Source organism: Bos grunniens, chromosome 19, assembly GCF_055505025.1.
Source record: "Bos grunniens cultivar Pamir isolate PY7600 chromosome 19, Bosgru_T2T1.0, whole genome shotgun sequence".
In the NCBI taxonomy this organism is placed as follows: domain Eukaryota; kingdom Metazoa; phylum Chordata; class Mammalia; order Artiodactyla; family Bovidae; genus Bos; species Bos grunniens.
In genome coordinates this window covers 15,583,259-15,607,319 of record NC_141183.1, presented here as the reverse complement: position 1 = coordinate 15,607,319, position 24,061 = coordinate 15,583,259, and the positions used below count along the sequence as shown (strand labels likewise).

At 58.4% G+C, this 24,061-nt stretch overlaps 1 protein-coding gene and 1 long non-coding RNA gene across 8 annotated transcripts; one reads left to right on the top strand and one right to left on the bottom strand.

Moving 5' to 3' along the window:
- Positions 1-1,891: 1,891 nt before the first annotated feature.
- On the bottom strand, positions 1,892-3,366 carry LOC147351381 (uncharacterized). Its single transcript, XR_015147451.1, has 2 exons — positions 3,163-3,366; positions 1,892-2,376 (listed from the first exon to the last, which is right to left on the bottom strand). It is a non-coding gene; the product is annotated as an uncharacterized LOC147351381 (long non-coding RNA).
- LOC147351380 (angiotensin-converting enzyme) lies at positions 2,655-23,787 on the top strand. 7 transcript variants are annotated; one of them, XM_086357070.1, is made up of 25 exons: positions 2,655-3,412; positions 4,061-4,228; positions 4,849-4,942; positions 5,350-5,493; positions 5,892-6,083; positions 6,600-6,697; positions 7,043-7,215; positions 7,582-7,805; positions 8,118-8,262; positions 8,533-8,631; positions 8,880-9,002; positions 9,561-9,772; positions 10,389-10,525; positions 11,354-11,512; positions 11,833-11,920; positions 13,722-13,865; positions 13,998-14,189; positions 16,772-16,869; positions 17,069-17,241; positions 19,343-19,566; positions 19,839-19,983; positions 20,712-20,810; positions 22,598-22,720; positions 22,987-23,174; positions 23,341-23,787. In XM_086357070.1, the coding sequence occupies exons 1-25, from the start codon at positions 3,164-3,166 to the stop codon at positions 23,568-23,570; spliced, it is 3,921 nt and encodes a 1,306-aa protein (XP_086213196.1). In that variant the 5' UTR covers positions 2,655-3,163; the 3' UTR covers positions 23,571-23,787. The 7 variants fall into 7 exon arrangements, with proteins under 7 accessions (XP_086213196.1, XP_086213199.1, XP_086213198.1 ...); XM_086357071.1 differs by lacking the exon at positions 7,043-7,215 and having other exon boundaries at positions 3,092-3,412; XM_086357073.1 differs by lacking the exons at positions 13,722-13,865; positions 13,998-14,189; positions 16,772-16,869; ... (5 more) ...; positions 22,987-23,174; positions 23,341-23,787 and adding an exon at positions 12,469-12,609.
- Positions 23,788-24,061: the final 274 nt, after the last annotated feature.

Genomic DNA, 24,061 nt, shown 5'->3' with positions numbered 1-24,061 from the left:
TTGGTGGGTGTGCTTCCCAGATGGCTCAATACTAAAGAATTCACCTGCCGATGCCAGAGACATGGGTTCGATCCCTAGGTTGGGAAGATCCCCTGGAGAAGAACCCACTCCAGTATTCTTGCCTGGGAAATCCTGTGGACAGAGGAGCCAGCCCAGTGGGCTACGACCCACGGGGTCCCACGGAGTCGGACAAGACTTGGTGCCTAAGGCTGCACACGGACATGGCGGATATGAAGTGGTGTCTCATTGCGATTCGATCTGCATTTCCAGGATGACTGATGGAGCTGTGTGTCTTTTTATGTACTTATTGATCAGGTGTGTTTCTCTCGAGAAGGTCTATTCAAATCCTCTGCCCAGTTTTAGTTAGTATGTCTTTTTATTGTTGAGGTGTAAGAGCTCTTCATACTTTCTGAACACAAGTCCTTTGTCATATTCACGGTTTGCAAATATTTTCTCTTCTTCTGTGGGTTGTCTTTTTTTTTTTTTTTTGTCCACACAGTGAGTCTTCCCTTCACCAGGGATCGAAGCCCAGAGTCCTAACCACTGGATTGCCAGGGAATTCCCTCGTGAGTTGTCTTTTCATTTTCTTGATGGTCCTTTGAAGCATGAAAGGTTTTAATTTTGATGAAGACTATTTTGTCTAATTTTTCTTTCGTCACTTGTGCTTTTGGTGTCATATCTAAGAAGCCATTGCCTACTCCCAAGATCACAAAGATTTATACTTGTTTCTTCTAGCATTTTTATGGTTTTAGCTCTTACAGTAAGTCTGTGATTAATTTTGGGTCAATTTCTGTAAATAGCATGAGGTAGGGGTCTAACCTCATTCTTTTGAGTGTAGAAATTCAGGTGTCCCAGCTCCATTTGTTAAAAAAAGACTTTCTTCCCTTTCCCCCTACCCCAAGAGTGCCATTTAAATTGTCCTCATATCCTTGTCAAAAATTGATTGACCATAAATGCAAAGGTTTATTTCTAGACTCTCAATTTTATTTCGTTGTTGGGTGTATTTTCTAAGGGATTTAAAAAAAAATAATTTTATTTAGTTAGTTAGTTTTGGCTGCACCAAGTCTTCATTGCTATGCAAAGACTTTCTCTAGTTGTGGCAAGCAGGGGCTACTCTCTGGCCATGGTGCACGGGCTTCCCATTGCGGTGGCTTCTCTTGTTGCAGAGCATGGTCACTCACGCATGGGCTCAGCAGTTGTGGCGCATGGGCTTAGCTGCTCTGTGGCAGATGGGATCTTCCCAGACCAGGGATCGAACTTGTATCCCCTGCATTGACAGGCGGACTCTTAACCACTGGACCACCATTGAAGTCCCTAAGGGATATTTTTCTAACTGTGGTGATTGGTGACCTGTCCTTCCCTAGAAGAGTGATGCAGAGATGGGGAGCTCTCCAAAGCAGACTGCATTTCCTGGGCAGGTCAGGCCCTCATGGCATCGTAATCACGTCCTCCCCCAGGATTCGGAACCCTCTCCATCGTTCTGCTGGCAGCTAGACGGCAACTGACTGAGCTAAGGGCCTTATCTCTTTACTACCCTTAAGGTTATTATAAATACCAAATAAGATAACTTGTACAAAATAATTTAGAAAGGTTTAAAATGGTACCCAAATGTAAGTTGTATGTACTTTTAGATCATCTTCCAACCCCTTCAGCCTTTGTTTTTATGGTTTTTCAATGAGGCCAAGGCTGTTCCATGCTGAACTCAGTCCCTCACCCAGATGTTCTATAGACATGGTCACCAGGCCATGTGTCTGACCTGAAGTTGGAACACTTGCCCCCCAGCCTCCCAGATCCAGTGCTCAAGAGCTCCTCAGAGATGAGGCCCGGCTCAAACCGGGCTCCCTCCTGCTTTCCACGCTTTCTTTCCTGATAGAGGAGAAGGACTCCCTGGTTTCAAGCTAAGCCTCAGACTCTTTATTCTCTCTACCCTTCCTCCCACTCCAAGACCCCTGCTTTGGGGCCTGAAGGGGTGCCACTCTCAAAATCTCCCCCACCCAAGCCTTAGTTGATGGGGAGACTGTTCCCTCCTGGAAGACAGCAGCTCCCTGTGCACACGACCCACAGCCTGAAAGCCTTAGGACCACTGGATTGAGAGCCGGCAGGCTCTGCAGAGGAGAGGCCGGACCCCCGTCCTTGGTGGGACTGCTCTGATCCCAGGTGTCCACTTTGCCAGTCCTGAGGTGTCTACTGGTATAAAGCCCTCCTCTCCCCTTCCTCCTGCCTCCCCTCACACAGGGGGAAAGACTGATGGGGAGTGTGGAAACCTGGGGTGACTGGGAGCAAGCCATTCAACCTGGGTCTTAGCGTCTTCCTCTGTTGTCGCTGTGGTCATCTTTGTAGCTCTCCAAGTTGGCAAGTCTGTGTGATTGTTCTTGCCTGAGCAAATGACAGCTTGTGTGAAGGAAGCAGGTATGCCTGTGGCTCTATGTCTCCCCTTCCAGAACAACCCCCCATTCTTTCCCCCATCTGACCGCCCCCCCCAGTCCCCAGGTGAACTGGGGTCCCTGAGCACCCCCCCCAGATACCTGCAGAAGCCTAGGTGCTCCCCAGTCCATGCAGGCCACACCCAAGGCCTCGTGAAGAAGCAGGACCGGGTGACGGTCATTAACCCTGTCTCGCGGCACTAGCGACTCTGCGGACAGCTCCCCCACCTTGTCACTCCGAGCCCAGAGAGCCCCGGGCGGTAAGGCCGGAAGACTGAGCGGCAGAGGCCGCTGGGCTCCGGGTCCCTGCACCGAGGCTGAGTGATGGAAGGGGAGGGCACGCCGGCAGACTGGGGTATTCCAGCAAACTGCTGGGTCTCTCAGCTTCATAGGTGTGGGGTGTATGTGTGTGTGTTGGAGGAGGGGGGTTCTCCTTTCTAGCCTCCCCTGCGAGAGCCTGACCTAAGGCCCGTCCGCCACTCCCTCCCACCCCCACCCCAGCTGCATCTCGCCGGGGGCCGCCTCGGCTCGTCCTCGGTCCGGCGCCCCTGCCCGGGGCGGGCCAGGAAGCCTCGGTCCCCGCCCCGCTCCGTTAGGCCCGCGCGGCGGCCGGGGGACTTTGGAGCAGAGGAGGAAGCGCGGCGGGGCGGGGAGGTGGGGGTGTGTCGGAAGGCGGCCGGGTTTTATAACCCGCAGGGCGGGCGCTGCGCGGGAGAAGGGGCTGCGCTGCGCACCGCACCATGGGGGCCGCGTCGGGTCGCCGGTCGCCGCCGCTGCTCCTGCCGTTGCTGCTGCTGCTCCTGCCGCCGCCGCCCGTGATCCTGGAGCTGGACCCCGCGTTGCAGCCGGGGAACTTTCCCGCCGACGAGGCTGGGGCGCAGATCTTCGCAGCCAGCTTCAACTCGAGCGCCGAGCAGGTGCTGTTCCAGAGCACCGCCGCCAGCTGGGCGCACGACACCAACATCACCGAGGAGAACGCGCGGCTCCAGGTGGGCGCGCGGGCCCGGGGCGGGGGCGGGGCCCGGGCGGCCAATCACAGCCCGGCGGCTGGGCGCTGGGGGGGCGGAGAGTCCCCGCCCCGCGCGCGCGCCCCCGGCCCCGGAGCCGTGGGGTCGGGGCGGGGCCCGCCTGCCTCCTCTCCAGCCACCACCCCGCCCCGGTTCCCAAAGCGGTCCCCGTAGACAGGCAGTCGGTTCCCTGGCCCGGTGCTGGGCCCATGGTCCTGCCCAATAAGGAACCCAATAAATGAGGCCGGCCGCTCTGACCCCGAGTCCTCCCAGGCGGCGGCGCCGGGGGTGCCTCCGGGCTGGATCCGCGGCAGTCTTGCTTAGGCTGCCCGCTCTGCTCTGGGTTCTCCACTTCTCTGGCCGCACACCTTCCCCTCTCTCCTTGTACCTGTCACCTTTCACGGCTGTCTGATCACCCTCTCCTCTCCCTCCCTCTCTTCTGGCGCGTTTCTGCTCCACCGCCTCCCTGAGGCAGACTCCCCCGCCGCCCCAGTTCTTCACCCGCAGGGCCCAGTTGAAGGGAGCAGTGCTCCCATCAGCGCCGGTCTCCAGAAGCCCTTGACCTTCCTCCCCTCCCCGAGCGCCATGGCGTCCCCTGTTTACCTTCTCGTGCCCTCCTGGTGCCCACAGGAGGAAGCAGCCTTGCTCAGCCAGGAGTTTTCAGAGGCCTGGGGCCAGAAGGCCAAGGATCTGTTCGACCCGGTCTGGCAGAACTTTACCGACCCCACGCTGCTGCGCATCATCGGGGCGGTGCGCACCCTGGGCCCCGCCAACCTGGACCTAGAGAAGCGGCAGAAGGTGGGCCTGAGGGGTGGAGGCAGAATTCCCCAGGGTACCCTCCCAGTGTCTACGGTGGTGGTGAGAGGTGGGGCTGTCTGGCCAGGAGGGACCCCAGGATCTCTACTGGCCCTGACTGCAGGGGAAGCCCCTGTGAGCAGAGTGGATTCCTGAAGTATTGATTTCCCTGGAGATGGGGTGCGAGAAGTTACTTTATATTAAAGCAAGTGTCATGGAGTAGAAAGCAAAATTCAAGTAAACAGTGGAAGATGAAACAGGGGTTTTCAAAGTTTCTCCACAGGTGGTTTGTTTTAAGGGCTTCCTCCGAAAGGTGGAGAGGGTATCAGGGTCAGGGAATGAAGGGGATTTGGTCTCAGTCAGGTGGTGGCCGAGCTCAGAATTGAACCCTGCTCCCTAGTTCTCAGGACGCCAGTTTCCCATCTCCACAGGCGGGCTCCAGTGGAAGCGAAACCCGTCCATTCACGTTCAGATATGCTCCGAGTGCCACGAGGCGGCCTTGTCCAAGCCGCATCCCCCCTCGGGGCGTCTCCCCTGTTCCTCCCAGCAAAGAGAGGAGGGGGCAGCCAGATTAATTCCAAGGGCTGTTCATCACTAACATTTTCTCAACTCTGACTCCCCAGTACAACTCTCTGCTAAGCAACATGAGCAGGATTTACTCCACTGCCAAGGTCTGCTTCCCCAACAAGACTGCCCCCTGCTGGTCCCTGGACCCAGGTAACGGGCCTGAGTCTCCTGTCTGTCTTCCGGGCCTTCCTGACCTTCCCCGCCACCCCTCGGCTCCCTGAGGATGGCACATTTCTGCAGAGGGGGGCGGTAAACCCAAAGGCCTGAACCTCTGATCAGGACCAGAGTGCCTGATGCCCCCACACCCTGCTCCTCCAGGCCGACTGACTTCTGGAATCTCCAGCCTCCAGCCCCGACCCTGCCCTCACGTGTGCTTTTCCTTCCCCATCACAACTGGCCTTCATCGTCGCCACCTGGTTTTCCCTTAATGGGCCCTCTCATCCCCCCAAGAGTCCTCCACAGGCCTTAGACCCCGCCGTGGTTTTCCTTACAAACCTCGTCTACTGCTGACTTCGAGGCAGCAGTCTCTGAACTGACCCTGCCCACCTGTGTCTCAGAGCTCACCAATATCCTGGCTTCCTCGCGAAGCTACGCCCTGCTGCTGTATGCCTGGGAGGGCTGGCACAACGCCGCGGGCATCCCACTGAAGCCCCTATACCAGGACTTCACTGCCCTCAGCAACGAGGCCTACAAGCAGGATGGTGAGCACACCCACCGGCCTCTGTGTGGGCACTACCCTCCCGTCTTCTGTCTCCACTGAGCCCCGAAACACACAGAGCGGCCATTACGATGACTCCCTACACTGGTCCAAGGTCTCACAGATGGTGGATGGCCAAACTGGGCTTTAGCCCCATCAGCCTCATGCTGCCCCTCCTGGCACTCCTCCCAGCTGTAGGGCTTATATGTGTCAGGACCTGTTTAGCTGGAGTTGGAGCAACCATAGTTAGAAAACTGAGAGCGGTAACCCCCAAGCTCTCCCTTGCAGTGAGCAGGCAGATACACTGGCCCTGAGCCGGGAGAATGGCCAGGTGATAGCTGGGGGGGAGGTGCCAGAGCCTAGGGCCTGAACTGCATCCCCAATGCCACCCGCCCCCTCTAGGCTTCTCAGACACAGGGGCCTACTGGCGCTCCTGGTATGACTCTCCCACCTTCACGGAGGATCTGGAACGCCTCTACCAGCAGCTGGAGCCCCTCTACCTGAACCTCCATGCCTATGTCCGGCGCGCACTGCACCGCCGATATGGGGACAGATACATCAACCTCAGGGGACCCATCCCCGCTCACCTCCTGGGTAAGGACCAGGGTCAGCCTCATCACGTTTCACCTTTCAGAGCATCGCATTGCTCACTCGCCCGCACGTGAACCTATAACGTCGATGATCCTTATGATCACTGCTGTTCAGAGCGGGGCTTAGGATGCGCGAGGGACGTGGCACAGGGCAGAGAGCTAGTAAAATGCAGAGCCAGGAGCCACCCTGAAGGCTTTAGCTCCAGTGGAAGAGGAGAAAGAACCCCACTTTATCCCCCAGAAAGCCAGCCCTGTGGGCCGGTGTCAGGGCTGGGGGAGGGCAGGGACCTGGCAGTCAGAAAGGACCCCAGCCGCATCACCTGGGCGCCTTGGCCTCTGCCAGCCCCAGGGAACGCAGAGCACTCGGGAGTGGGTGGGACTGCTGTGTGAGCCCAGCAAGCGGGCTGTGGCCCTGCCGCGCCCCAGGTCCAGACACCGGGGTGCTGTTCGGTGACACGCCTAGGGAAGCAGGCGCTGGCTGGGCTGGGCACCAAGCTGTCGGCTCCCCTCCTCTGTCTAGGGAACATGTGGGCCCAGAGCTGGGAGAACATCTACGACACGGTGGTGCCCTTCCCCGACAAGCCCAATCTTGATGTTACCAATGTTATGGTGCAGAAGGTGAGCTCGGAGTCAGGCCCTGGCAGGGGCCATGAGGGAGTCAGGCATGAGGAGCTGAGGAGCCGCAGCCTGCAGTGTGTCCCCACCGTGCGCTGGGCGCCAGTTCTTCCCTCAGGACCCCGCTGGGAGGGGAGGGTGGCAGCGAGCAGCAGGCCGCTTTTGTGTATCCTCTGTAGCCAGTAGGGGCCCGGCCTCCGGGAAGGGAGGCCACGGAGCAGAGGTGCTCTTCATGAGCATGGAACTGACCCGAGTGGGGGACCCCAGACGCACCCCCAGGGCAGCCGGGGTGGGCTCCAGCAGCTGGCCCCTGACCCGAGTGTGCCCCCCCCACCCCTCCACCCCCAGGGCTGGAACGCCACACACATGTTCCGGGTGGCGGAGGAGTTCTTCACCTCCCTGGGGCTCTTGCCCATGCCACCCGAGTTCTGGGCGGAATCCATGCTGGAGAAGCCAAGCGACGGGCGGGAGGTGGTGTGCCACGCGTCCGCCTGGGACTTCTACAACAGGAAAGACTTCAGGTCTCGATGCTGGAGGCGGCTTGCAAGGCTCCCCAAGGCCGGGCAGCCGGGCCACAGGGAGGCCAGCTCCCAGGCCCACGTCTATCCCAGCTCTGAGACCAGCCGGGAGGCTGGGTCTCTTCCAGGGCTGCAGCAGGCTGCTTTCACTAGGCAGCTCTGACAGGCAGCAGCCTTGTACCTTGGAACCAAGGGGAAAGGCTGGGTGTGGCTGGGACAGGGTGGAGGTTTGCCTGTTTCCACCGGTTCCTGGGAGTCCGGGACAGCGCCCGCCTGGCTTCGTTCCCTCAGGCACCAGCCTCCCTGAGTGCTCTCTGGTCCCCGTGCTGCCCGTCCTTCACCCTCACCCACACGCTCTCCCTGCCCCAGGATCAAGCAGTGCACGCGGGTCACTATGGACCAGCTGTCCACGGTGCACCACGAGATGGGCCACGTGCAGTACTACCTTCAGTACAAGGGCCAGCACGTCTCCCTGCGCCGAGGCGCCAACCCTGGCTTCCACGAGGCCATCGGCGATGTGCTGGCCCTCTCCGTCTCCACTCCTGCACACCTGCACAAGATCGGCCTGCTGGACCAGGTCACCAATGACACAGGTATGCGGGGGTAGAGAGGACCCAGCCCAGCCCACCCAGACCCCACTGGGCCCCCCAGCAGGACCCCACTGGTCGCTGCTCACATCTGCCCATCTCGTTTCCGCCTCTCTGCCCCACGTCAGGCAGGTCTGGGGATCCACCCAGGCCTCGAGGCCTACCCTGCATCCCAGCTCCACTGCCCAAGCATCCTCTTCCAAGCAGGACTCCATGGTCCCTGCCCAGCCTCACCTCCTGCCAGCCTCTCCCCCAGGGCCCCCTATCCCAGCTGGACTCCCCTCTCCCTCTGACCTCTCTCTTCTCATCTCCCAACAGAGAGTGACATCAACTACTTGTTAAAGATGGCACTGGAAAAAATTGCCTTCCTGCCCTTTGGCTACTTGGTGGACCAGTGGCGTTGGGGGGTCTTTAGTGGGCGAACCCCCCCTTCCCGCTACAACTATGACTGGTGGTATCTTCGGTGAGCAAAGAGGGATGGAGAGGGGCCTCATCCCGGGGGCCCTCGCCACCTTCCCGGGTTCCCTCCTCTCCAGGAACACCTCCCCCCTCCTCCTCACAGCATTCTTCTTTCCTGCCTAAAACTCCATCAGACAGGTGGTCATCCCCAGTTCTCCAGGGTGGGGAGGGTCGGCCAGTGGGAATGCCTGCTTGGCAGCCTTTTCTGCAAAGGGAAAATCAGCCTGTGTACAACCCTCAGGTCCTAAGACAACTTAACCACATCTTTTTCCAGAACCAAGTATCAGGGGATCTGTCCTCCGGTTGTCCGAAATGAAACCCACTTTGACGCTGGAGCCAAGTTTCACGTCCCAAATGTGACCCCGTATATCAGGTATTGCCCCCAGTTCTGGCACACCTTAGTTCCTTCCCCTACGCTGGGCCCCCATATCCTGGGCTTGTCCCCATCCTCCCCTAGACCCCCAGCAACCTGGAATTTGAGTGGGCCTCTCCCCTGAGCCAAGCTCGGTTCTCAGTTCTCCCCCAAGGCAGCCCATGGCCCAGCCTCTGCCCTATGGAAGCTAGCTGGGCCCCAGGCAGGGGGCCTCCGCCATCCCCCTCACACCCGCCCTGTGCCTGTAGGTACTTCGTGAGCTTTGTCCTGCAGTTCCAGTTCCACGAAGCGCTGTGCAAGGAGGCAGGCCACCAAGGCCCCCTGCACCAGTGTGACATCTACCAGTCCACCCAGGCGGGGGCCAAGCTCCGGTGTGTGGGGCTGTGGGGGAGTGAGGGGAGAGCTCAGTGAAGGGTGTATCGGGAGGGGGCACCCCACCATGCCAGTGGAGGGAGTGCTTCTCCACTCCCCCTCCTTTTCTTTCTCTCATCAACTGCTTGTTGAGTGGGCTTTCTGGCTGGCATGCATGATAAGTCGCTTCAGTCGTGTCTGACTCTTTGCCACCCCATGGACTGTAGCCCGCCAGGCTCGTCTGTCCAAGGGATTCTCCAGGCAAGAATACCAGAGTGGGTTGCCATGCCCTCCTCCAGGGGATTTTCCCACCCAGGGATTGAATCTACATCTCTTACATCTCCTGCATTGGCAGACAGGTTCTTTACCACTAGCACCAGCTGGGAAGCACTTCTGGCTGGCGTGGGGCAAGACAAATGTCCCCCTTTCACAGGGCTCCTAGGCCCTGAGACTTAACACTGCCATTCTTGCCACCCAGTTGGGAGAGAAGTGGCCAGAGGCGGAGCAGGTGGGCAGGGCAGCAGCCACAGACCCTGGCCTGAGAGCCCTGTGCCCACAGCACCCGCTCTGCCCAACAGGGCGCTGCTGCAGGCAGGCTCCTCACGGCCCTGGCAGGAGGTGCTGAAGGACATGGTTGGCTCAGACAACCTGGACGCTAGGCCGCTGCTCAGCTACTTCCAGCCGGTCACACAGTGGCTCGAGGAGCAGAACCAGCAGAACGGCGAGGTCCTGGGCTGGCCAGAGTATCAGTGGCGCCCACCGATGCCCGACAATTACCCGGAGGGCATTGGTAAAGCCCGGGGCAGGGTGCCGTGGGTTCTCAGCTCTAGGTTCGTGACCCAGGCCCCCAGTTCACAGTTCCCCATCAGCTTGTCCAGCCAGGCCCTGGCGTCCCCTGAGCGTTCGGCAGGGCGCTGGGGTGGAGTGGGCACATCTTTCCAGCCTCCTGGGGAGGGCGTGCCCAGATCTGAGGCCCCCGGCGGGGGGCTGGCTGGCAGGCACACTGCTCTATGAGGTCATACTGCAGGATCCGCTCTTATTGGCCGGGGGCGGGGACTGTAGGGCTCTGCTCTCCTGCGGCCATGGGCCATGGTTGGGCTGCTCCAGGACTGCCTCGCCTCCTCCTCCTCCTGCTCTGCTGTGGGCGCCCCCTGCTGGTCCCCAGTGAGGGGACCACCGGCCAGGGGACCACCAGCCAGGTGACAGTCAACCAGGAAACAACCAGCCAGGCAACAACCAGCAGTGAGACAACCATCCGCCACTCAACCACCCATCCCTCAACAATCAGCAGCCCGAAGAAAACCCAGAGCCCAAGTGGGATTGGCTGGGGGGCGGGGCGGGAAGGCCCAGGTGGCGGCGGGAGGGCGAGGGGAGGCCTGTCTGTATCCCTCTGCTCTGTCCCGTAGACCTGGTGTCCGACGAGGACGAGGCCCGCAAGTTTGTGGAGGAATACGACCGGAGATCCCAGGTCGTGTGGAACGAGTATGCCGAGGCCAACTGGAACTACAGCACCGACATCAGCACGGACAACAGCAAGTTGCTGGTAGGGGCCCCTCCAGCCCAGCACACGGGCGCTCCTCGTCCCACAGGGCCCGTCCTCTGAAACCCAAGGCGCTACAGGATGCCCTCCCGTCCCCAACATCACCCCAGGGGGACACGTTCTCAGAGTTTGTGAAAAATCCTTGCAGCGTATTGAAAAGTGTCCAATTTCAGGTCCAGGTGGGCACACACCCAGTGCCTAACAAAGGTTGTCTTTCATTAATAATCTGTTGTTGGTAAAGGAATAATTTGTGTGGAAGTAACTGATGCCAAAGTCAGTTTTTAAAAAGACTGAAGGCTCCTGTGTGCCACCATAGCGAGGGCTACACCTGCCCCCCAACCTCGACCCCCTCCGCGTCTGTGTGGCCGAGCGGAGATCATAACCAAGGTGAGCCACAGAGAAATAACATTTCGTAAAGACCCATATGTACTGGCCACTGTTCCTTGGCACTCGACATCTATTGCCTCGTGTATTCCTCAACGGTCTTGCAAAGCCAGTGACCTTATTCCCATTTTACAGCTGGGACCCTGAGGCTCAGAAGCCACAGAGAGAATGCCAAGCTGCCTCTGTCCCAACAGCATTCAAGATACGGGGTGGGGTTTCCTTCTCTGCCTCTCCCACGCGATATCTTGCTGGATGAGGGCATGTGTACTGCACACAGGACATCACAGACAGTCCAGGCTGAGGAAGGTCTTTATAGGCAAAGGCAGCAACGTGATAAAGCCGCCCCCTCACACCCAGCCTCTTCGGCTCCTGCACGATGCCTCCTCCTAGGAGCCCTTTCCAGAGCTCCTCCTGGGCCTCATGATACGGCTCCCCCTGTGCCTGCAGATGGAGAAGAACTTACAGATGGCAAACCACACCGTCAAGTATGGCACCTGGGCCAGGAAGTTTGACGTGACCAACTTCCAGAATGCCACCATGAAGCGGATGATAAAGAAGATTCAGGATCTAGAGCGGGCAGCACTGCCCACCAAGGAGCTGGAAGAGGTGGGGAACTTGGGGGTAGGGTGGGGCAAAGGGGGTGGAGGATCCCAGGTCAGGAGAGGGTCCTAGCTCAAGGGATGGCATGTAGCCTTCATGCTGCTTCCTCCTCCTCAAGTTGTCCAGTCATGACTTCTGCCATGTCTGTGCACACCTCCAGACTCGTCTATGCACACCCCCAGACTCGCTGAGAAGGGAGGGCTTCGGGAGCCCCCTCCCCAACCCATAGCCCAGCAACCCCCCCCCACCTCCCACCCCACGCAATGGTGCCGGGGCAAAGCAGGGGGCCAGATCTGTAGCTTGCTGCCCCTCTGCTTCCCCCGCAGTATAACCAGATCCTGCTGGACATGGAGACCGTTTACAGCGTGGCCTCTGTGTGCCATGAAAATGGCACCTGCCTGCGGCTCGAGCCTGGTGAGCACACTGGGCGGTGAGCGGGAGGCCCGGGGAGGCTGGGGTGCTGTCCACGAAAGGGAAGTGTTCAGTTCTGACTCAGGAGGTCAGCACACCCAGGAAACTCGCTTCCCTCTTTTCCACCCGTGGGGCTTCTCTGCCACTGCTTAGAACCAGCCTGGCTTCATCTCTGCGCTGGTCCCCCAGCTTCTGCTCTCTCTAGTCCCATCCTCCCTGCTCCACCCTGTGCTCTGCCCTTCAGAGCAGGTGTATCTCAAATGTTTCTCTCAGGGGCTTGGACTTCCCTCTAGGCACCTACCTCCCCTTGCGCTCCTCCCTGGATCCCACCCCACCCCGAAATTGAAGCCTCAGCCTGCAGAAGCCATTCCCACCTCACTCCCTCCAAGGCCGGCAGGAATGGACCAGCTCTGGCGAGTCCTCTTCCTCTCGCAGGAGACTAGCCAGTCCTTCTTAACCTTCCCCCTTCTGAAGAAGCTCAGCCCAACACCCCAGTACCTGCACACAGAGACTCCCCACCCGCTCTGACCACGCTCCCCTCACCTTCCCAGGGTCAGGGAGCCAGAGACATAAACATTTTTCCTGAGGAATCTCCACCCAGAAACAGTCTCTTCCTGGCCCTCCGCCCAACTCCCACTTCAGAACAATCACAAATAGAAATGGAAATGGAAAATAAACAAGAGAGAGAAACAGTTTTCCTAGGACAGGGTTTGGCCTGGGGGTTGTGTATGAGGGTAGGCACGCAAGTGGGGGTGGATGTACATGTGTGTGTGTTTGTTTATGGACAAGAGTGTTAGAGGGAATGTGGCCTCCACCCCCATCAGTCAGCCCTTTGATCTGGGCCTGGGCTGTCAAATCGCTGCCGGTAGTAACAATAAGAGCATCCCCAAAAACAGAACACTCACATCAGCAGAGGACGGATGAAAAATTCTCAAAATGTGTTTTCCTCCAAACAAGTTACCTTGAATGTGCTTCCTCTGTGTAAGGGGGATGCACATAGCATATCTCAGCTCAGAGCGCGGTCAGCGAGGGGTGGATCCCCGCAGGCCTCCGTCTCAGGCCGGGTCAGGCAGGAAGCGGGGCCACCTTCACACCTGACCCCTGTGCTCACGGCCTCCTCATCCGAGCTCTGCGAAGGCCGTGTCAGCTCCATGTAACCCATAGCCCAGGAGGCCACTCATACAGGCATGGCTCTGACAGGACACGGATCCAAGGTGGTGCTTGAGTGGATCTCTGTACTTGGCCTGCACAGCGGTTATTCAGGCAGTTCAGTTACAATGTGTGAAAGGCACCCTGGGCCCCGTGGGGACGCAGAGATGAAGGAGCCCAGTCCCTGCTCAGGGTCCTCCTTCCCCTAGGCCAGCATTATCCCCATCTCACAGACGGAGAGAGGTCAGGAGGAAACCGACCAAGAACCCCCATCTTTTGACCTCCAGGCTATTTCTCCCAGGGAGGGGTTGCCAGGGGACAAACGGCGAGCAGCAGCTCTGGGGCCTGGGCCCTGGGTTTGTGCCCCGGCTTGGCCGCTTCCTGGCTAGGAGACACAGCCATGCCACCAGCAGCTTGTGTGGAAGGAGGCTCAAGGGCACCCCTCACGGGGCTGCTGCAGCCCTGTAGTTGCCTGAGGTTGCGTCTGTGCAGTGCCGAGCCTGGGCCTGGCACCTGTAAGCCCATAGAAAGGGCACCAGCCTGTCTCCAGTTTCCCCCGACCTGTGCTGCCCCTTCCTGTCTTTTCCTAGCTCTGGAGGAGGTGGGAGGTGAGCCAGGAGCTGGGGGCTCAAGCCATCCCACCCCTCCCACCCAGATCTGACCAATCTGATGGCCACATCCCGGAATTATCAGGACCTGGCCTGGGCGTGGAAGAGCTGGCGTGATAAAGTGGGGCGGTCCATCCTCCCCTATTTCCCCAAATACGTGGAGCTCACCAACAAGGCCGCCAGGCTCAATGGTGAGTGCTCCCTGCAGGGTCACCGGTGCCCTCAGAGGTGAGGGGGGCAGTCCTTGAAGGAGACAGGGAGTGCTCCAGGAACGGTCAGGTGTCCAGAGAGCCTGGGCGCACCCCCCACCCCCACACCCACAGGCTACCAGGATGGCGGGGACTCCTGGAGGTCCATGTACGAGATGCCCTTCCTAGAGGAGGAGCTGGAGCAGCTGTTCCAAGAGCTGCAGCCGCTCTACCTGAACCTGCACGCCTACGTGCGCCGGGCCCTGCACCGCCACTACGGGCCCGACGTCATCAACCTGGAGGGCCCCATCCCAGCCCACCTGCTCGGTGAGCGCCAGCGAGACGGGCCGCAGTCCAGGGGCAGAGGGCAGACTGGGAAGGGTCTGCAGGGGACACTGGAGCCTGGGGCAGGGCAATGTTGCCAGGCCCAGAGTGGGGTGGGGGGGTGGGGGTGGGAAGAAGAGCCCCCTACTTGCACTTGGTGCCACGTTTGCTATAGATCCACATGGTACCGGTCACCAGGGATGGGGCAGTGCACAGAGTTCACAGGCCTGTGCTGGGGAGACCACCTCCCAGGTCACAGCACCAGACGCCATGAGGGTGAGGAGGGGGCTGGGAGTGGGAGCTGAGAAGCCCTCCCCAGGAGGGGGCTGTGAACAGACCCGTGAAGGGCGAGAGGTTCTGACAGCTGGAGAAAGTAGTCATGTCGGGAGAGAGCAGGGTAGACTCGACGTTCAGGCAAAGGAGCTGGGAGAGTGTTGCTGTTGCTCACTCAGTTGTGTCGGACTCTTTGAGACCCCATGGACTGCAGCACACCAGGCTTCCCTGCCCTTTACTATCTCCCAGAGTTTGCTCAAACTCATGTCCATTGAATTGATGATGCCATCCAACCATCCCACCCTCTGTCTTGCCCTTCACCCTCCTTCAATCCTTCCCAGCATCAGGGTCTTTTCCAATGAGTTGGCTGTTCTCATCAGGTGGCCAGAGTATTGGAGCTTCAGCTTCAGTCCTTCCAATGAATATTCAGGGTTGATTTCTTTTAGGATTGACTGGTTTGATCTCCTTGCAATCCAAGGGACTCTCAAGACTCTTCTCCAGCACTACAATTTGAAAGCATCACTTCTTCGGCTCTCAGCTACTTTTTATGGTCCAGCTCTCACATCCATACATGACTACTGGAAAAACCGTAGCTTTGACTATATGGACCTTTATCAGCAAAGTGATATCTCTGCTTTTTAATATGGTTTGTCCTTTTTAAAACTAGGTTTGTCATAGTTTTTCTTCCAAGAAGCAAGTGGCTTTTAATTTCACGGCTGCCGTCACTGTCTACAGTGATTTTGGAGCCCAAGAAAATGAAGTCTGTCACTGTTTCCGTTGTTCATCTATTTGTCATGAAGTGATGGGACCAGATGCCATGATCTTAGTTTATTGGATATTGAGTTTTAAGCCAGTTTTTTCACTCTCCTCTTTCACTGTCATCAAGAGGCTCTTTAGTTCCTTTTCACTTTCTGCCATAAGGGTGGTGTCATCTGCATATCTGATGTTATTGATATTTCTCCTGGCAGTCTTGATTCCGGCTTGTGCTTCATCCAGCCTGGCATTTTGCATGATGTACTCTGGATAGAGGTTAAATAATCAGGGTGACAATATACAGCTTTGATGTACTCCTTTCCCAATTTGGAACCAATCTGTTTTTCCATGTCCAATTCTAACTACTGTTTCTTGACCTGCATACAGCTTTCTCAGGAGGCAGGTAAGGTGGTCTGATGTTCCCATCTGTTTAAGAACTTTCTGCAGTTTGTTGTGATCCACATAGTCAAAGGCTTTAGAGTAGTCAGTGAAGCAGAAGTAGATGCTTTTCTGGAATTCTCTTGCTTTTTCTATGATCCAATGAATGTCAGCAATTTGATCTCTGGTTCCTCTGCCTTTTCTAAATCCAACTTGTACATCTAGAAGTTCTCCATTCACATACTGTTGAAGTTTAGTTTGAAAGGCTTTGACAGTTACCTTGCTAGCATGTGAAATGTCCCCTCAACTTGGGGACCCTCATTCTCCAGGGGTTGTAAACTCAGATGCCCTGAGTGCATGAAATGGGCAGTCAGAGACAACAAGGGGTGGCAGGGACTGGGCAAGCAGACGCCATGGGGTTCCTGTGTCTGTCGGACCATCAGGCCCTCTTCCTGGGGGGCTCCTCACTGTGAACAGAGAGACCAGATGGGACCACACACCGTTTACAGATCATGAGGGAGACCCCCTTCCAGCTTTGGGTCTAGTTCTTTGCAGCTCAAGAGACCAGCCACCCTTGGTCTCTCTGTGGTTAGACCAGAGAATGCCAGCTCATTGGCCGAGAAACACAGACCCCAAGAAGGAAAGCAGGTGCCCACTGGCCTGGGAGCTGGGCTTAGAGCAGAGCTTGCGCCCCCATCCCATTCTGGCTTCTCACTCACTCCTACCTTCACTGGCTTGCACCCATAGGCTCCACTCGATGTCAGCTCAAGCTTAGTCTCCTTTGGCCCTGAAGGTGGTAGTTGCTCAGTTGTGTCTGACTCTTTTGCGACCCCATGGACTGTAGCCTACCAGGCTGCTCTGTCCATGGGATTTCCTAGGCAAGAATACTGGAGTGGGATGCCATTCCTTTTTCCAGGGGATCTTTCCGACCCAGGGATTGAACCCAGGTCTCCTGCATTGCAGACAGATTCTTTACCATCTGAGCCACTTGGGAAAGCTTCTTTACTCTTGTCTTGCCCTAAGTGCTGAGACATCAACCTCTCCTAAAGGAGGGCAGTTGGGTGGTTCTTTTAATTTTGGTTTTGTGCTGGATCTGGCCCCTCACACTGTGTGACGGTGCTGAGCCTAAAACGCAACACTGTCTCCCCTCTCTCTGCCTCTCGTCCTCTGCCTGCCTCCAGGGAACATGTGGGCACAGAGCTGGTCCAACATCTATGACTTGGTGGCACCCTTCCCTTCAGCCCCCAAGATGGATGCCACGGAGGCCATGATAAAGCAGGTCTGCACTGGCCCCCTCCTCGCACACCTGCTCCTCTAGGGTGGCCCCAGGGTGTGGGGCGGGGAGCCCTGCCCCAGGGGGAGAGGGCCCCCTAATTCAGGAGCTGCTTCCAGCTTGGCCCTCCCCCCAGGCCCTCCCACAGTGGCACACAGTCTGTCCCCACCGTCCCCAGCTTCGGCAGAGCTCCGTCTGTTTGCAGGGCTGGACACCCCTAAGGATGTTTAAGGAAGCAGACAATTTCTTCACCTCCCTGGGGCTGCTGCCCATGCCCCCTGAATTCTGGAACAAGTCGATGCTGGAGAAGCCGACCGATGGGCGGGAAGTGGTGTGCCACGCCTCCGCCTGGGATTTCTTCAACGGCAAGGACTTTAGGTGCGTCCGGGCTACAGGTCCTGAGCCCAGAGGCCAAGGAGACGAGTCCGAGTCTGAGCTGGGGGCGGAGGGTTCAGAGAGGTGGGCCTGGCCTCAGCATGGCCACCAGCTTGTGGCAGGGGAACCCCATCCACCACACAAGGGTCTCCTTGAGCACTGACCAGCTGCGTCAGCTCAGGGTTCCAGGTCGCAGTTCTGGGGGTGAGCCTTGTGTGAGCCGCCAGCCAGCCTCCCTCTCGGGCAGGCCCTGGGCACAGCGGGCCTCTCCCTGCTGCCTGTGCCTTGAGATAGGGGAACACACGGGGGTGTGGGGGCTTCACACAGATCTGCTCGCACCTCTGACAGGGCTCAGGAGCTGTCTTCATTGGGGGACAGTGTTTCGGTTACTGCTCTGAATCACAGCAGCCCAAAACCCGGGCTGTAAAACAACTATTTGACTGTGCTCATGATTTTTTTTTTTTTATGATTTTTTAATTATTATTTTGAATGTATTTATTTATTAATGGCTATGCTGGGTCTTTGTGGCTGTGCGAGGGCGTTCTCTCGTTGAGGCAGGCAGGGGCTCCTCTCCAGTTGCAACATGCGGGCCTCTCACCGTGGTGGCTTCCCTCATTGCGGCTCACAGGCTCCAGAGTGTGGACTCAGTAGTTGGGGCTCATGGGTTTAGTTGCCCCGTGGCATGTGAAATCTTCCCCTACCAGGGGTCAAACCCGTGTCCCCTGCATTTGCAGGCTGGTTCTTAACCACTGGACCACGAGGGAAGTCTGCTAGTGATTGTATGGGCCAGGGATTCAGGCACTGCTCAGTGGAAGTGGCTCATCCTGCCTTGCAGGGTGGAGACCTTTGCTGGGGCAGCTCTGATGGCGGCAGAAGGCTGGCATGGCTCAGCGGGGTTTCGGCTGTGCTCCTGGCTGTCAGCTGGCTTCCTTGGTTTCTCTGTGTGGCACATGCTGGGGCAGGGACACTCATGTGGGTTCCTGCATTCACATGCTGGGTGCCTGGGCTGGCATGGCTGGAGCAGCCGGGGTCTGGCCGGGCATCTCTCTCTAGGAGAGCTTGGATGACCTCATGTGGTGGCAGCCTCAGGCGGTCAGATTTCTTACCCAGTGGCCAGCATCCACAGAGCAAAAGCAGCCAGATCTCTTAAAGACTAAGTTAGTCCAGAACTGGGACAGGTCACTCCTGCCACATTTTATTGGCTAAAGCAAGTCACAAGATTCAACCAGTCACAACCCAGGTTCAAAAGAAGATTAAGAAGTTTCCACCTCTTGGGAGAAGTGGCAGAGATGGTGAAGTATCTCTGATGAGAAGAGTGGACTCAGAGGTCCTGGAACAAAGTAGGCAGGTTCACTGGCTCCCCTGGCCTTGGGCTCTTCCTTCAGAGGCGTGGAGACCAGAGCTTCAGGGCTGGGCGCAGACAGACTCTCAAAGCTGAGGTCTCCTTGGGGAACCTCGCTCGTACAGGGAGTCCTAACAGAAGGTGGGCAGACCCCAACTTGTCACTGGGGCAGCTCTTTCCACTCACCATAGAATAACAAAAAAAGGGGTCCACTGAGATGAAAAGCTCTGGTTAGATCCAAGGGTAAACTTCCTCAGCTCACAAAAGGTGGAAGGGGAAGTGGAGCCCCTGCTCGGACAGCTCGGCAGATGTCCCATCAGTCCTGGCCCTGAGAAATCCCAGGGTGATCTGCCTGCTGGCATCGGGCACGTGGGGTGCAGAAGAGCCCAGACACCATGGTTTCCTTCAGGAAGTCTGAGACCAGGGAGAGACAGACCGTGAGAAGAGGAACCACAGGACCCACGTCCTGGAAAGTCACTGAGCGTGACTGAGGGTCCCCGTGCCTCCAGAGCACATACCTCGCACAGTCAGAAAGCCACACACACAGCAGTGCAGGCTCGAGGTGTTCAGGGGAGCTGGAGGCAGGGAGTGGCCTGGAGGACCATGCTGTAGGAGTTTCCAATCCCCAGATCGCCTCCATTTCTCCTTTTGGTTTTCCTTCCCATGATGCTGTGGCGGTCCTGGGGACCTGCTCTGCGAGCAGGGTTGGCCGCTGCCTTTGCCCAGGGCTCCTTGCTGTCTCTCTCCCACCCCGTGCTCCAGGATCAAGCAGTGCACCTCGGTGAACATGGAGGACCTGGTGGTGGCCCACCACGAAATGGGCCACATACAGTACTTCATGCAGTACAAGGACTTGCCCGTGACCTTCCGGGAGGGTGCCAACCCCGGCTTTCACGAGGCCATTGGGGACGTGCTGGCCCTCTCAGTGTCCACCCCCACGCACCTGCACAAGATAAACCTGCTGAGCAGCGGGGACGGCGGCTACGGTGAGCGAGGAACGGGGAGATCCAAGCGGGCAGAGGGGCCGAGAAGGGGCAGCGAGCTTGGGAGGCAGAGAGGAGGCTCCATGGGCCACAGGCGGTGCCAGGACGGAACACAGGGAGCCAGGGGACAGCCAGCGGGGAGAGCAGGAGGGAAAACCCGTCCCAAGAGGCAGGTGGCCCCACCCATTCCACCCACTGCACACCTGCTCAGCCCCCTGCTAGGCTATGGCGGGAGGCATCCCTGGATCTGACGTCGGGCTCCCTTCTCTTGGCAGAGGAGGATATCAACTTTCTGATGAAGATGGCGCTCGAGAAGATCGCCTTCATCCCCTTCAGCTTCCTCGTCGACCAGTGGCGCTGGAGGGTGTTCGATGGAAGTGTCACCAGGGAGAACTACAACCAGGAGTGGTGGAGCCTCAGGTTCTAGAGCCCTGCTGCGGGGTGTGGGCCGGGGGTCTCCACGGGGTATATGCCGGCACCTGCATCTGTGTGTACCTGGTGTGTCTGCATGTGTGGTGTCTAGGGGAGTGTGTGTGTGTGTGTGTGTATGTGCGTGCCTGTGTTTGTATGTACGTGGCATGTCTGTGTGTACCTGGTGTGTCTGTGTGGCATGTAAGTGTGTGTCTGTGTGTGTGCCTGCATCTGTGTGTACCTGGTCTGTGTGCATGGTGTCTAGGTGTGTGTGTGTGCTTGTGTCTGTGTGTACCTGGTGTGTCTGCCTGTATAGTGTCTAGGGGTGTGTGTGTGTGTGTGTGTGAGCGACGGGGTACCTGGGGGCAGGGACTCACAAAGGCACAGCTTGCAGGAGTTGTCAGCGCCCTGTGCAGGCCCAGGGCAGGCACCATATTGCAAATCAAGAACACCAACTCTCCCAGCTTGATTCTCCCCAAAAAGTGAAAGTGTTAGTCACTCAATCATGTCTGACTCTCTGTGACCTCATGGACTGTAGCCCGCCAGGCTCCCTGTCCATGGGATTTTCCAGGCAAAAATACTGGAGTGGGTTGCCATTCTTTTCTCTAGGATTTCTTCCCAACCCAGGGGTCAAACCCAGGTCGCCTGCATTTTTGATGGATTCTTTACTGTTTGAGCCACCAGGAAGTGCTGATTGTTCCCAAACCCTCCCTCTAATGTGTCTTCCTCCTCTACAGGCTGAAGTACCAGGGTGTCTGTCCCCCACTGGCCAGATCTCAAGATGACTTTGACCCAGGGGCCAAGTTCCACATTCCTGCAAGTGTGCCTTACGTCAGGTAACAGGAAAGGGAGGAGGGCGTCTGGAGGGGCAGCGCCTCCGCGTGGTGTTGAGACACCTTTGCTACCCCTTCCAAGAGCTACCTGCTCCAGGAGCTGCCGTCAGGGCAACCTGGGGACCCGTGTGTGGTGCACTGTGTCTGCGCCTCTCACCTGTAACCAAGACTGACGTTGTTTCACTCTTGTGATACCATGAGAGCCCCCGCCCTCCAGACGGTTGAAAACAGAAAGTTCAGTATAACCAGCTAATGGTTACAAGACCTTGGTTAGTTAACATGAACCATGACCCATGGCCAGACCATGCCCTGAGCACTATTTTCTCATTTTTACAGCATTCTGTTCCCTTGTATGTATTGAACATATTTCCTGTGACATAATTTGAGTTGTATCTGGGGACCTTCTACCCACTGGAGCTAGGACTAGAGGCCCAGCTGGATGGAAGCCTGTATTGTTAGGGGTATGGGGTCACAGCCTTGGGATTAGACAGTACAGGTTCAAATCTCATCTCCATGACTGTTCCCTTGAGTAAATCCCTCCATCTCTGTGAGCACCAGCTTCCTCACCTGTGGAATCCCATTTCATAGGATCGTTGCAAGAGTTCACATCTTAGCACACAGTTGTAATACAGAACACGCTTGGGGACTGGTGGCCATAACCCACCATCATTAAATCACTGTCTTAAATGGAATGCGGAAACACAGCAGCGCCATCAGTCGTGCAGCCACCACGTGCATGCGCCCAGTCAGCCCCTCTCCCTCTGCGTGCTGCAGGGGAGCACTGGCTGGGGGCTGGGAAGTGTGATTAGAGGAGCTGGAGCCCTCCCTCGAGGCAGAGATCTGGGGCAGAGGGCCCCTGTGCTCCCCAGGCCAGTGAAGGAGGGCTTATGTCCATCATGCCCAGCCTTCTACCCCAGCACCTGGCTCAATGTCAGCACAGTCAGGACCTAATAAATAAGCATGAGGTGGGTAAGCTCTGTGCCTGAGTCCAGGAAGGAAGAGAAAGCCTGCTCAGAGGCTCCAGGGAGCAGCGGGGTGAGCAGGGAGCCAAGGAGAGTCAAGGGCACCTCCATGCAGGCCTGACCAGCCAGTGTGCCAGGGTGACCTACAGAGAGACCCTCCGCCCGCCTTCCCAATGTGCTTCTGAGCTCCTGAGCTGGCACTCACTTTCACACAGAAGCCGGCCCACGTGACGGCTAGCTTCCCGGCTTAGCACAGATAATTCTCCAGGAGGGAGCGGGCAAAGGGATCGCCCTCCAGATTCTGACCAGCAGCCTTAGCAAAGCACATACAGGAAAGGCCAGGAAAGACAGTGCACCTGACTTGTGCCCAGCCTTCCCGTCTGCACTGCTGGTTCAGGACATTCCAAACCTCCCCACATTCAGAGAGGCTGCCCCTCCTTGACGGGCAAACTCCTGCAGGGAATTCTCACTGCTTTGGGATAAAGGAGGTCATTTGGGCTGGCTTCCCTGCCCGGTCAGAAGCATGACCCTGTAGGCAACGCCTCAGGGACAGAGATGTCATTTCTGTGTCCAGAGCAGCCCGCCACATCTCTGATGGGCTCTGCCCCACTCGGCCTCACCCATGAGCATCCCTAGCTCTAAGAGTCTCTCCCAAGATGCTCCATGCGGAGGCAGCTCTGTGGTGAGAGGCGGGGAAGGAGGCCTGATGACTCTGCAGGCCAGGACGGGCTCACCCTGACGCCATGGCAGGCAGCAGGAGGCAGGGTGGCTGGGGCTCGAAGGCGCTGCCCCCAGCGCCCACCCCAGGCCTCGCCTGCCCCCCTGCAGGTACTTCGTCAGCTTTGTCATCCAGTTCCAGTTCCACCAGGCGCTGTGTCAGGCAGCGGGCCACCAGGGCCCCCTGCACAAGTGTGACATCTACCAGTCCAAGGAGGCCGGGAAGCTCCTGGCGTGAGTCTCCTCTGGCCTTGCTCTGACCCCTGTCCTCCCCACGATGACCTACTTCCCAGTGGAGCTCTTCCCAGAACATCTACCATGGCCTCGGCCAGGGTCACCCTTTCCCCAAAGCCCCAGACCTGCCCAGGCCCTCAGTCCCGGGTGGGGAGCGGAGGCTGGGGGCAGGGGTAGAGAGAGCTGGTGTGAGACTGGGACGGGGTGGGAAATAGAGCCTCCCAGCCTGTTCCTCTGACTCGGTTCCCCGCCTGGGGCTCCCCCAGGGATGCCATGAAGCTGGGCTTCAGTCAGCCGTGGCCCGAAGCCATGCGGCTGATCACGGGCCAGTCCAACATGTCGGCTGCCGCCATGATGACCTACTTCAAGCCGCTGCTGGACTGGCTCGTGACGGAGAACGGGCGGCACGGGGAGAAGCTGGGCTGGCCTCAGTACAACTGGACGCCAAACTCGGGTACCGCCACCCACCCCCCTGGGCCCCGGGGCAGCCCCAGGGCTCGCTCAGGGCTGGGGCCCTCCCAAGATAAGGCAGGTTGGAGTCCCGCCGCCGCGCTCAGGGTTGGGGAGCCAGCGGTGTGCCCGGCCTGGCCCAGCGCCCGCTCTCGTTCCTCCCCGCCCAGCTCGCCTGGAAGGCCCCTTCGTGGGCTCCGGCCGCGTCAACTTCCTGGGCCTGAACCTGGAGGAGCAGCAGGCCCGCGTGGGCCAGTGGGTGCTGCTCTTCCTGGGCGTCGCCCTGCTGGTGGCCACGCTGGGCCTCACCCAGCGGCTCTTCAGCATCCGCCACCACAGCCTCCGCCGGCCCCACCGTGGGCCTCAGTTTGGCTCCGAGGTGGAGCTGAGACACTCCTGAGAGGAGACCGGGAGGGGCCCTGCGCTGCTCCTGACGCTCACCCCAGCCCCTCGCCCTCCTCCTGCCCCCTCCTCCTCCTGCCCCCGCCCCCCGCCAGTCCTCTGGACCTCCGGCCATCGTGGCCTCTGCCCCCCGGTCCCCAGAGACCCAGAGTCTCCCTCACGTGGCACCTTCTCCCCGTCTCCCTGTGGATACAATTAAAGGTCCTGCCTTCCCATCTGCGTCTGTGTCCCTCACGGGGAAGCTCCCTCGCTTCCTGCCAATCAAGGGCGTCACTTCTCGGGGGTCTTCATCTCTTTCCAAGAAGAGGCTGGAAAACGCCCCCCGAGCTCTGGCCCCAGCACCACCCAGCGCCCAGGCCAGTCCCCTCTCCAGCCCGGGCAGCTGGCCCCTGGCCTGCTGTGGCAGGCAGGCCTGGCCAGGCCTGGGCACTGGCCCAGGAGGGCTCTGGGCGGCAAAGAGGGAGCAGACATTCCGGGCTGCTGGAGCCC

What these genes read in the sequence shown, in the direction of transcription:
- LOC147351380 (XM_086357070.1), top strand. Translation starts at nt 3,164, where the DNA reads ATGGGGGCCGCGTCGGGTCGCCGGTCGCCGCCGCTGCTCCTGCCGTTG. An exon ending in ACCTAGAGAAGCGGCAGAAG is followed by an intron (nt 4,229 to 4,848) that starts GTGGGCCTGAGG and finishes CTGACTCCCCAG; the next exon opens with TACAACTCTCTGCTAAGCAA. An exon ending in CTGCTGGTCCCTGGACCCAG is followed by an intron (nt 4,943 to 5,349) that starts GTAACGGGCCTG and finishes CCTGTGTCTCAG; the next exon opens with AGCTCACCAATATCCTGGCT.